Source organism: Akebia trifoliata, chromosome 11, assembly GCF_017979445.1.
Source record: "Akebia trifoliata isolate Shusen 1 chromosome 11, ASM1797944v1, whole genome shotgun sequence".
Lineage (NCBI taxonomy): Eukaryota > Viridiplantae > Streptophyta > Magnoliopsida > Ranunculales > Lardizabalaceae > Akebia > Akebia trifoliata.
This window is the reverse complement of record NC_141385.1, coordinates 2,726,860-2,739,737: the sequence shown is the minus strand read 5'-3', so window position 1 is coordinate 2,739,737 and position 12,878 is coordinate 2,726,860. Positions and strand designations below refer to the sequence as shown.

General features: G+C 32.2%; 1 protein-coding gene across 2 annotated transcripts; it reads left to right on the top strand.

Moving 5' to 3' along the window:
* The first annotated feature begins 1,645 nt into the window (after positions 1–1,645).
* On the top strand, positions 1,646–11,668 carry LOC147390315 (cysteine-rich receptor-like protein kinase 19). Of its 2 annotated transcripts, XM_086458673.1 has the most exons (6): positions 1,646–1,738; positions 8,249–8,374; positions 9,493–9,614; positions 9,789–10,370; positions 10,597–10,747; positions 11,176–11,668. In XM_086458673.1, the coding sequence occupies exons 4-6, from the start codon at positions 10,165–10,167 to the stop codon at positions 11,482–11,484; spliced, it is 666 nt and encodes a 221-aa protein (XP_086314799.1). In that variant the 5' UTR covers positions 1,646–1,738; positions 8,249–8,374; positions 9,493–9,614; positions 9,789–10,164; the 3' UTR covers positions 11,485–11,668. The 2 variants fall into 2 exon arrangements, with proteins under 2 accessions (XP_086314799.1, XP_086314800.1); XM_086458674.1 differs by lacking the exons at positions 1,646–1,738; positions 8,249–8,374 and having other exon boundaries at positions 9,250–9,614.
* The last annotated feature ends 1,210 nt before the right edge of the window (positions 11,669–12,878 follow it).

The window sequence follows — 12,878 nt, the reverse complement described above, 5'->3', positions numbered from 1 at the left end:
ACATTACAATTCAGTCAAAATTCGAAACACCTCCTCAAAAATGCCACGTGTAATTTAATAAAGAGGGTTTCTTCCAAATTTTAAAGCGGGCTTCAAAGTTTTTTCGAAGAAGGAAAGTCTTGCTTGCGTAAGGATCGCTGATCCCAAGAAAATTTATTTCTATACAGGCAAAGTGTCAAACTTCGTTTTCTAATTATCAAGTGTCCGCAACGTGTCCGGTGGCACTTTAAAGGTAAAATATCCTAAGTGGCGCACTTCGTTTGCGTGTAAACTATTTTTGATGGGGTTAGAAATTTACTTATATATATATATGGGTAACGTTCAAGGGCAAATTTTTTGGCAAAACATTTTTCAAAACATGGGTTAGAGGTTTTGGAATGGGCTGATTTTTGGTGAGGATGATCTCTACGGTGAGGAGATCATCCTCACCAAAAATCAGCCCATTTCAAAACTTCTAACCCATGTTTACAAGTTGAAAAATCGTGGACCATCCAGTTTTTGTAAATTGTTTTTGATGGGGTTAGAAGTTTTGGAATGGGCTGATTTTTGGTGATGATGATCTCCTCACCGTAGACATCATCCTCACCAAAAATCAGCCCATTCCAAAACTTCTAACTCATGTTTTGAAAAATGTTTGGCCAAAAAGTTTGCCATTGAACGTGACCCTATATATATATATATATATATATATATATATATATATATATATATATATGGGGACGGTTCAGCAGCCCTAAAGTTTGCCAAATTTGGTACCAAACATTTTTTGTAAATCACTTTTGATACATTAATTGATCACAATTTGATTTTGGTTCTTTGCTTATGGCATGTGAACATAATTTGAAAGTTAAAAATTACCTTTTAAAAAATGGTTCAATTATAATTTAAGAACTTGGTGAGTCACAAGGATACCTACTTCTAATATAATTTTTTAGAAAATTGAAAGAAATATGTTTTAATAGTGTTTAAAATATATATATATATATATTTTTATATTCATCATCGTCAAAACCCTATAACAAAGATTTGGTTTCAGCGTCTTTATTTCATTCTATCTAAAGTCACATATAAATAAATATAAAAATAGGTTTTATATATTCTCTTTAATTAGATTATAAGAACTTTATTTACATTACAAGAATCAATCAATCTTAATGTTACAAATACTCTATCTTAATCCTCCTCATTCTAATCAAATTCAATATCTTAATCTGATTATCCTATTGAGATTTGTTTTGGAGTATCATGTACAATTTATTATAATGCTTCATTTACGATGTTATATCCCTTCTTTTATTATTAAATATGTTTTTATATAATTATGTGATCTTAAGGCACACTTTAAAGTGTAATAAATACACTTTGGAAATTGGAGTCCGAGTGTATTTATTGCACTTAAAAAATTGGAATCAAATTCAATAAATACAATTTTCAGAGTGTATTTATTGTATTTTAATGTGTGTTGTAGGGCACACATTACCAAAATCCTATTTATATTTGTAATTTTCATTATTCTTTTAACATTGAATAATGTTTTTCCAATGCCTCTTTGAGCTCCTCCACCTACCGTGGCATGTGTTAGAATTGTAGATTTTTTTTCTTGGGATACACAATTATACATATTTATTATGGGATGCAGAGATCTTATGATTTATCCCAATCCACGTCAGGGAGCGTATATGAAAGAAAGGGAACGGAACGCGTCTTCCTTTTAGACTTACGAGGCAGGCATTAAAAGGTAAAGCATTTAGTCTCTCACTTGGGGACACTCGTTGGATAAGCCAAAAACCCAATAATTAGCCTTTTCATTATTGGAGTCAGCCCAAATTCTAAATAACACAATTTCCTTTTTATAGGAAAAATTATTCTACTAAAATGGGTGATTTAGACAAAGGCCCTATTTTTTTGATGAACATTATAGATGACCTCCAATATTTTGAAACGAACCACATGCCTCCTTGACCTCAGTTTTCTTTATAGATTAATAGGAAAAGAGTCAAATGCCCATCATCATCTTCAAGCTTTCAATCCCTACGATGTTCTTTTGTATTCTACTTAATCTTATTTTAAGTCTAACGTTTTCTTTTTAGAAAATTAAGAGTTTTTTTAAGGAAAAAAAAATCATTATTTTCTACTTCTTAAAAACATTATTTTATTTTTGGAAAAATGATTCTAGAGATTTATTTTCTAAAAACACATACCTAAAAATCCTCTCATAGAAAATATGGACAGTTTAATACACTCTTTATAGAATATTAGATTAAGAAGGATCTTTTGAATTTTTTTTAATAAAATACCTAAACTACCCTTTCAAATACTTGATTTTAGTAGCAAACCGTAATTGATTTGAGAAATGGTCATTCCAAATTTTAGTGAATATTTGTGATAACGTTACATATAAAAATTGATGACATACTCCTTGACCTTGGTCTTCTCTAATTGATTAATTTTCAATCCTTTATGATGATGGCAATGATGGTGATGATCATAATCATAATTATGATGATAATGACGATGAATGATGATGATGGGGGTGATGGTGATCATGATTATGATGATCATGGTTGTAATGAAATGACAATAAGTGATGATAATGATCATAATCATAATTATGATGATTATGGCAATGATATTGAAGGAAATGATCATGGACTCATGGTGTTGGCGATGATAATGATCACATAGTCATCGCTACCAATCATTGATCTAATACAATAGATTGAAGAGGATTGATTTTGTAAGGAAGAAAAAGTATGGGTGTTTTTTTTTTTGGGGTCATAATAGAAGACCAAGGTCAAAGGGAATGTAAGAAGGACAGCTTAGTCGTAAGACAATGGAAGGATGTTCTCAAGGTTTTAAGTTCAAATCCCTTGAACCTCTTATTATATTAAAAGACAAAAAATAGCCTGCGCAGCAAAAAAATAAAAAATGTCAAAGAGATTGTCATTAGTTTTAAGTCATTGAAATATCCCAAATATTTAAGAATAGAGGAGTATTTGATAGATAAAAAATATATATAAAAATTGATTTGACAGAAGTATTTTTATGACCGTTTCATTGAAATGATTCAAGTGGATATTTCAGGTATTTTACAGAAAAATAATTCCAAAAAGCCCTTGAGAGGATAACTTTTTATAATGTTCAGTCCTTTATGGTCCATATTACTTGGGTGGACTTTTTTATAAATTTTTTGACAAAATAATCCTCCAGAGTCATTTTCTCTTTATTTTTCTTGGCCAAACCATAAATCTTTAAGGAGTCTTGTGGGAGTGACATTAAAATTGACTTCCATTTACCCATTGCTGACGTTGAGGTGAGCACAAAATCATAGATGCTTTTCACTCGTAGCTCAATGAAAATTATCTATGGCTCCATACATACATCCATGTCAGTAATGTGTGAATCGATGTCATTTTCAATGTCACTTCAGCGTTTTCTTCTTAAGTTCTTCAACTCTCCTATTGAACCATAAAATTCATTATTTTCTACTTCTTAACTAGTTACTATCAACCTCATTTAACTGAAATGGAAAGGGTAGTAATACACTCCTTAACCCATGCTATACATTACCATCACCTCAAATTGGTGCATAATATTTTCAATAAAATCTCATATCAAAGCATCCCTAACAATGTTCTTTGAAATAAAGAGCATATTTTGTTAAAATATGACAAATGTTATTTTGCTAGCTTAAAATTTCTTGAGTGCTTCAATAGACTCGAAAAATCTTTTATTTGTTGAAAATTGACTCAAATCTTAATAAGAGTCGTGACCTCACATTTTGAAATCCAAAAACATGCTCCGATGCCATAGGCTTCTAGAGAACGAAATTCTAAGAAATTTGAAAAACAAAATTATAATTTTTCACCATTGAATTTTAATTTTAAGTTTTGGGAGTTTAGTAGTTGTCCATTTCAACAACTTCGATCTAGCTAAAAAATATATTTTATATTATATTTTTATTAATAATGAGCCAAAGGACTTCACTATATGTAGCAAGTCTTCTTCTTGATTTTTGTGTTCGCTACTTTAATTTGAGGGAGTAGAGAGTGTTTAACCCTTATTTTGTCAAATGACTTTCTATAATAAGGAACATCTGACATATAAAGAGTTTGCTAGAGTTGTTGTAACTTTGTCATTGGCCTTCTTTTGATTCATCTTGACACATATGTTTTGGCTCAAAGGTTAAGAAAACAATAAAATCTTTTTTGAAATGGATTGGCTTTTGATAAATGTTGATTGGTTTGGATTGATTATTATACGCCTTTGCAATTCTATGTGCCAATTTCTTTGAAATAACTTTATATAAAGAATTGAATAGGGAAATTTATTTGAACATTTCAAAAGTTTTAGTTTCTTGCTCTTTGGGGATCAAACACATAAGGTTTTCGCCTAAGACTAGCCAACAAATTTCAGGGAAAATTTAGGAAGCAGAGGCTGCCTCTCTTCCTCTTATGGAAGTTGATGAATAAGTCCATCGATTAATCTTCTAGATGAATTTGTGCCTGACTTCCCATTACTTCCCACTCAATCTATGTCTCCCCCGATTAGGAGAAACTCCAGAGCTAATCAACCTTAGCTTTTTATATATGTAGATATGCAGGCTTCAAAATCTTTGAAAAGATTTGAGCTCATCTACACGGGTTTAGGAATCGTCACTATTCAATTAAAGTGTGAATAGATACTATAAGAAAATATTTTTTAAATCTAATTTTTGACTTGTAGTGACTCACATATGTAAAAGATGAAGGAATTGGTCTACTTAGAGATCTATGGTAAAGAGATTCGGTTGAAAGACAAGGAAAATGTTAGACACCTTGTCCCAGCTATCCTAAGATGGTTATCAATATATAATCATAGGAATGATTTTGAAACCTTAACTTGTTTTTGAAATATAAAAGAAATAATGCAAAAAATTAAGGAAAATCAACTATAATTTTATTTTGAAAAATGGACAAATCGATATGATGAGCAAGTCCTTATTAAAAGTAAATGCTTGTTGGAAGTTTTTGTTGGTGAGAATCCATGAGAATTTCACCTCATATTGGATTCAAAAACTTTTTTTAAAAGAGTTATAGTCTAATTTTAGAAGAATAGCAAACTAAAGCAATAAGCAAGCTAAAATGAAAACATGGTTTGCTAAAAAAATTTATGAGCTTAAGATTTTGGTGAGAATCCATGAGGATTTCATTTTATTTTGAATCTAAAGGTTGTTTTTAAAAGATTTATAATCTAATTTTAAAAGAATAGTAAGTTAATGCAATAAGCAAGCTAAAATGAAAACATGGTTTGTTGAAAATTTTTATGAGCTTAGAATTTTGGTGAGAATCCACGAGGATTTCATTTTTTTGCAATCCAAAGACTCTTTTGAAAAGTTATGTACTCACTTAAGAGGTTCTTTTTATTGGTTTAGCCTTTAGGAGGTGTCCATGAATTGGACACCACCATGAAAATGTAAGGACCTTATGCATGCAATGTGTCTATTTTGGACTGTTTTTATTGGCTTTAAATGTTAAATATAGGCCCATAAGGACCTATACTCTTGCTTGTAACCATTTTATAAGTGAGTGTGTGCAATATGTATGCATGTAATGGACTTATCAAGAAAAAATTACCTCCAGAGAAGGTTTACCATCTAGCTCTATTGCCGTCAATAAAACAAAATAAGAAAAATATGTTACAAGTAAAGTAAAGGAAATAAAGCATCTACATTATGAATTTAAATTGCATAAACATAGAAAGAAAGTAAAACCTACTTTAATACCCTTGAGAAAATTATTGAGGGCTTATAGGAGGAGATTGCCTCTAGGAGGTCTTCCTCTCTTCTTCTAAGCCTCACAAAAAACTTGAGATCTACATTATTGTAAGTAAAGAAAACATAAATGTAAATTTACTTAAATGAAAAAATGGGATAAGTTAAAAAGGGAGAAAAGAGGTTCAACCCCACCTTGGTTTTCTTCTTCTTCTTTTTGGTTTGAGTTTCTTGAAGGTTTGGGAATAGATTTGGACATAATCTAGGTAGGCTAGAAGGCTTTAGGAAGCAATTTGGACAGAAATTTGGATTCTTCTTCTCCTTTTTCTTTTTTACCTTAGATAGGGATCTCATTTATAAGAGTTTGGGAGATTGTTGGAGATAAACTTGTCCTAATATATAAGATCCTCAATATTTGCAACAAAACCTACATGCAAAGAGCTATTTTCAACTTCTAATCTTGGCCTTAATAGTCATTATTCTCTTGTTGAGTCTTATCAATTTTGATCATCAATGAGTATGATGGTAATTATTCCAAAAATTCTAGAGAATTTTTTATGAAGGTTAAAAATGTTGTAAGACCTTGACTTTGAGTCAATTAAGAAAGAAACAACTCAAATGACATATAATTAGATGGAAGGATTTTGATTTCATTAGTCATTTCCCTTGATAAAATCTCTAACGAATTAGGATAGATTGGTCATTAAGCACAAATTCTAGAGAGTTCTCTTGGATGAACAAATTAGTCAAAAGTTTTAGACATTGGTCATATTACATTGAATGTCATGTAAACTCTTTGAATGGTAAAGAATGTAAAAAGGGAATTGCTAGAAACATTGAAAATATTTCACACAAAATCCGTCTAGATGTGCAGCTTTGCTTTTAGTGTAGACAGGATGGCATTAACTATTTCATCTCTAGAAATTTGGCCTAAATGTAGATTTAAAGTAAGGTTGGGGATAAGGCCATTTGATTGAAAATGCATATATCCTGAAAAATGATATTGGTTTTTTTCCCAATTTCCAGTTGAGAATCAATTATCTCAAAAATGTTATTATTTGTTAGATTGTATGAAGTTTTTAAAGATTATACACTAAAGAAAAGGTGTCTTTGTGATTGAAGTTCTACTCTTTTACCTTGCGAATAAATTTAGTTTTGATGCTCAACAATGTGTGTTATGATCGGTTGTAATGCTTGCAAAAGAGATGCAGAGATTAAGATTAAGAAATGGACTTTGGGTAAGTCGAATTCGTTCCACAGGGACAACGAAGATTCAAATATTTATTCGATTAGAAACCAAAACAAAGCTTTGAAACAGATTGATTTAAAAACAAAACTGATTTGTTGCACAAATAAGATGGAAATAAACTTGCAATTCTATTTAAAACAGAAACTAGAGGTTGAAGATAAAAGGAAGGGAGATTAGAGAGTTCAATGTAGCCTTCACAAACCATCCATGATGTAAATTAAATTTGAATTTAACTCAATCCATGTAGCAAGTCATTGCTCATGGATCGGAAAGTGGAGCCGTTTAATCATTGAATGTAACTAAGGATCATTCATGAAATACTGATTTAATTAAGATTGCTTAACCTATATTTCAATTCTTCACAGAGCATAGCCATTCTTGAACTTATCTAAGTAATGGCTATCAAAGCTTGAATCATAAACATAAGCTAAGGAATCTAATCAAAGGAGAATTTATAGAATGATTAACAAGATAAGCAAAAATAATGAATTTAAACTACATTAAATGGATGGACTTGCTCTGGCATTATTGAACTCTCTAAGGAGATTCTAGCCACTCATTGCAAGGGTTATAGTTGTAGACAATAATAAAAGAAAAGAGAAGATAGGAGAAGAAGATGAAGATGCAACTTGATTCCTTCTTGAATGGATCTCCAAAAAAAAGTTACAATAGAGCCAATGGCTTACTCTTGATGTTCTCACTACACTCAAGATCTCACCAAAAGGAAAAATTACAGAAAATTAAAAGAAGAAAAATTCAAAACTTATGGAACAAGAGAAGAAGAGAAGAGCCCCCAATTTATAACATTTGTATTCGGGTAATCGGGTCAACTTTTCGGATGATTTGCTTCGAACTACCCAATCAGTTACAACCACCGAAGCTTCTAGAAGTTTCTGTAAAAATCTCGAAGACAAATTCCTCGAGATGACCGCGGCGCGGTCATGCCTAGCCGCGACGCGGTGACGTGGCGCCCAAATCGACCGAGATTTTTCTGGAAACTACCTTTCGGCTCGCATATTGTAACCATAGTTGTTACACCATTTGTTGATTTTCAAATATGCCCTTTTTACCTGAAATTAGTAACAAACTATTGTTAGCCATATTAATTTGGGATTTAATAAAATTTATTATTATTTTAAGGGAACTAGTATTTATACGATGGTAATCTCGATGAAATTACGGTCCCAAAGTGAGATTATTGGGACCTTATCATGTTACTTACGAAAATTTTGATCTTATTTCTACAGCGAAGGGAAATTCATTCCCAATTATTGTAGTCATAGTAGTTCCTTCAGTCGTTGCAATAGCTCTTCTTTCCACCACCATTGTATGCTATTGTTCACGAAAGAGAAAGGCCAAGGAAATAGTTAATAGTAAGTTTCTAACATCTAATCCATTCTAAATCTCTAACATCATTAAATTAAATGGATTCAACTATTTTTGCCTCCAAAAATCTCTAGAGACATAAAACAAGGTGATCATCAAGGTAGTCTTTATGGGTATGTCTGATTGCCTACAAAATATTTTATTCGGAAAATAAATTTTATACAAAATTGGTTCTTGTGAAAACATATAAAAATGTGGAAAGGAAAATGAATTCTCACTCAAGGTATTTTCCCAAACTGATGACAATCAATTGCCTAGGAAAGGTTCAGCAGATATTTTCCTGGCTTGATGGTAAATGGTTTTTCTACGAAAATATGCAATCAAACATCTGTGAAGTGTGAACTTTATTTTCCTAGTAAGATTTAAAATAAATTATTATTTTTTATATAAGTGAAAATAGGTATTACATCAGTAAACATTTTCAATAGTATTAAGGTGATCAACAGCTATTTAGCTTCCCTCCACAAGAATTTGAGTCAGGAGATTATGCTTCTTTGCTAAATTTTCTCACAATGGATCTCACTCTTCAAAGACCCTAAAAAAGGGCCTTTATTTTTTATTTTACAAATGATGGAAGAACACATATTTTCATAGATTTATTTTTCTTTGTGAATTTTTACTATTCCCATTAGGAGAAGATGTCGAGCAGATTACAAGTGCGGAATCATTGCGATTCAAGTTTGAAACAATAGAAGCTGCTAGAGACAACTCTCTGATGCTATTTACAAAGACTTGTTGGATCCAGATGGACTGCCACGCTCACCAAATACCACCTCATCCCTCTAGAGTTCATGGCCTAGATTATTTAAAAAAAATCAAAATTTTCTCCAACCTAATCAAAGCCTTTGAAAATGAAAATTCAAATCTTACAGTGAAAAATTACCGTTTTTAATTAGATTCTTAGATACTTTGTTTTTTACTATTTTGAAAAAAAATTTGAATCATTCAATTTCACAATTTGAGATTTACTCTTGTGATAAATCTTTTGGAGTGCTTTTTACACACTTCTCCTAAGATATTGTAAAAATTGCTGCATTTTGCACTTCGAACGTCAATGATCGTTACTTATTTGCTACATATTTTCCATTTCCTTACCTTGGCAAAGATGGGGAGGAGATTACAAGTGTTGATTCATTGCAATTTGAGTTTGATACAATAAACGCTGCTACTGATAATTTCTCTGATGCAAATAAGCTTGGCAAAGGTGGATTTGGTGCAGTTTACAAGGTAACGTACTCAAAGCTTAACATGCATAAAATAAGAACAAAAAAAGAAAAAAAGAAAAAAAGAAAAAAAGAAAAAAAGAAAAAAAGAAACAAAGAAAGAAGCAATACTTTTATTTGAATCAGCTAGTTCTTTTTTTTTGTTGCTGTTTTTCAAATTCTTGTTATATGATCTCAGGGTAGGCTATCTAATGGACAAGAAATAACAGTTAAGAGGCTCTCTAGAAATTCTGGACAAGGTGAAGAACAATTTAAAAATGAGGTTCTATTAGTGGCTAAGCTTCAGCATAGGAATCTAGTTAAGCTCCTAGGTTTTTGCATCGAAGGAGAAGAGAGACTCTTGATCTACGACTTCGTGCCCAACACAAGCCTCAATCACTTTATATTTGGTTTGGCTCCATTCCATTGCTTTATTTATTAAAACTATTGTGTTTTATAGTATTGCACAGAGTATGCCTAGTTTGATAAGGACTTGCAATATTATCTGAGGCCAAACTTAATTTTTTTACTTGGAAGATGTAGATCCAACAAAGAGTGCATCTTTGAATTGGGAAATGCGTTACAAAATCATAGGGGGGATTGCTCGGGGGCTTCTCTATCTTCATGAAGATTCTCGACATAGAATTGTTCATCGGGATCTCAAAGTCAGCAATATTTTGTTAGATGCCGAGATGAACCCCAAAATCGCAGATTTCGGCATGGCAAGGCTCTGTGTAATGGATCAGACTGAAGGCAATACTGATAGAATAGTGGGAACATAGTAAGTACTATAATTCTCAATAATGTTGTTCATTATTTTATAAAATTTCAGATTATTCATCCTTGTTTTTTATTTTATTTTATTTTACCAATGTAGGATGATAAATATATTCGGGAAGGCCAAAGAAAAAATAATGACTAGCAAGAAATTTATTTATTTAAATGAAAAATGTTAAAGCTTGCTATCATCTTTCATATTGAGTTATTTCATTGATAATGTCATGCAGTGGATATATGTCCCCGGAGTATGCAATGCATGGGCAATTCTCAGTGCAATCAGATGTCTACAGTTTTGGTGTTTTGGTTTTGGAGACTGTGAGTGGTCAAAGGAACAACAGTTTCCAAGAATCGGAGCATTTTGGAAACCTTCTAAGCTGTGTGAGTGTAAATATTTGGTCATATTTTTATATTTTAATTGGGTGATTTAGACATAACTTTCAAAAAATGTTTTTTGATTATTTGAGATACAACCCTATGTTTTTTCTCCTCCAAAGCTGAATCGCATCATCTAAAACCTCTAGGCTAAAATTTTGTACTCTCATCTTAAACCTTCAAACTTCAAGAGAAAGATTGGACTTTTAGGGTAGTAGAAGACAATGGTTTTTTGGGTAGGACATAAATGAAGGGTTTTCTACAAGAGATTGAAGACGTGGATGAATAGCTTGAAATAATTTAACATTTTAGAGAGAAAATTTCAGTGTCTCCAATATTTAAATGGCCCTTTTTATTTGGTAGAAAAGTTTAGATGGTATGTTTTCGAGGACATAGATTCAAATTTATGATACATGCATGTTGAATTATTGCAGGCATGGAGACATTGGAAGGACGGAACATCTTTAGAGTTGATAGATCCAACATTGAGGTATAATTTTTCGACAAGCGAAGTGATGAGATGCATCCACATTGGGCTATTATGTGTTCAAGAAGATGTTGCAGATAGGCCAACAATGGCAACTGTGGTTCTTATGCTCGTAACCTATTCTGGCACTCTTGCCCAACCTTTACCACCTGCATTTTGCGTGCATGGTAGAATGAAGTCAAACATGCCCATGAGTGATTTAACACCACCATTGACTGTGAATGAGGTGACAAATACTGAGATACACCCTCGATAATCGTATAGGTTTATTGTATGTATGGGTATCATCATATATACACAAGTTAATCTTCTACAAATAAGGCAATTACTTATTTTCTTAAGACATTATTAACTAGGGCTTTCCGTTGCCATTTATGGCAACAAGTATGTTTGTGCTATTTACATTTGGGAGGTGTGAATATCATTTGAATCATATTGAATTATATGAGTGTTATTATAATATACAAGTGTATGTTCACAAATAAGACTAGATGATCTTTTGAGACATTATTAAGTTTGGGTTAAGTAGCCAATGCAATCAGGTTATTAGAGAACATGTACATTCAACCCTCAAAGGGGCGAAAGGCGAGTAATTTTTCAAACTAAATTTTTTATTTTGCTTCCAAGATTTCTTACAAGGTATGAGGGAATTAAAAGAACTATTATCATTGTCAGACAAATGTTTGGATCCTAACTCCTTGTTGGTGGGATTCCAAATATCAGATTCCGCAAACTTGATCCCTCATCTTCAGGAGGAAGTAAAGAAAAACAGAGTATGCTCTGAGTTCTCTCATCTCTCAACCGTGGTCTGTACTGAGAGAGAATGGAATTAGAACCACAGCCACTATCACCAATTTCTTCTTTAATTCATCAACAAAAGGAGGCGTCACATTTCGATCGATGGGGTAAAACTAATCTTGAATTTTGGAAGGGATAATCTGAGAATCCTAAGACCACCAATTTCACAGGGGGTATTACTAAATACACCAAAATATTTTACCTGTAAGCAGGGCCCTAGCCAGGATTTTCTTGTTGGGACAAACTATAATTAACAGGTAAGGTTGAAGAGCTTGAAGATGACAGGAATTAAGGGTTTTGGTTAAAAAAATAAGGGTATTCCATATATTCACTAGTGTAGTAGGGATCTCTAAATCAACCATAAAATATAGAATTGGGGGCAACAAGGTTGAAATAGGTATGTCTCACTTTGAGAAAACACAGGGTATCTCAAATATTGTTTGAAACATAAAGAAGTGTCTAAAATACCCTCATAAAAAATGAGGTGGGGGAGGGGAGGGGAGGCGAGGGGAGGGGGGGCAACTGCCCCTTCTCTCCCCCTTGTTGGGTCCCTACACCAACTACACTAAATGTAATCATAAACTCTTCGTTTGACCTTCTCAAATTAGATGAATTTAATTATTAATCATATATAGCATATTATTGGACCTTCTTCTCAATTTTGATAAGACCCAGTTTTGTTTTGTTGATCAATTAGGGTTGAAGGGACCCCTCCTTAAATGTGGAGTTTAAATAAAAACAATTCATGCCCTTCCCTAAAAAAATTCCATATCCAACTAATGACAAGACGTCTAGATTTTATCACCAAGGCGATGTAGTGGAATATCATTGGTCAAAGCATCAATCAATTGG

Excerpts from the sequence above, each read along its gene's own strand:
- LOC147390315 (XM_086458673.1), top strand. The coding sequence starts at position 10,165 with ATGCGTTACAAAATCATAGGGGGGATTGCTCGGGGGCTTCTCTATCTT. Across the intron at positions 10,371-10,596 it reads GATAGAATAGTGGGAACATA|TGGATATATGTCCCCGGAGT; the intron begins GTAAGTACTATA and ends AATGTCATGCAG. Across the intron at positions 10,748-11,175 it reads TTGGAAACCTTCTAAGCTGT|GCATGGAGACATTGGAAGGA; the intron begins GTGAGTGTAAAT and ends GAATTATTGCAG.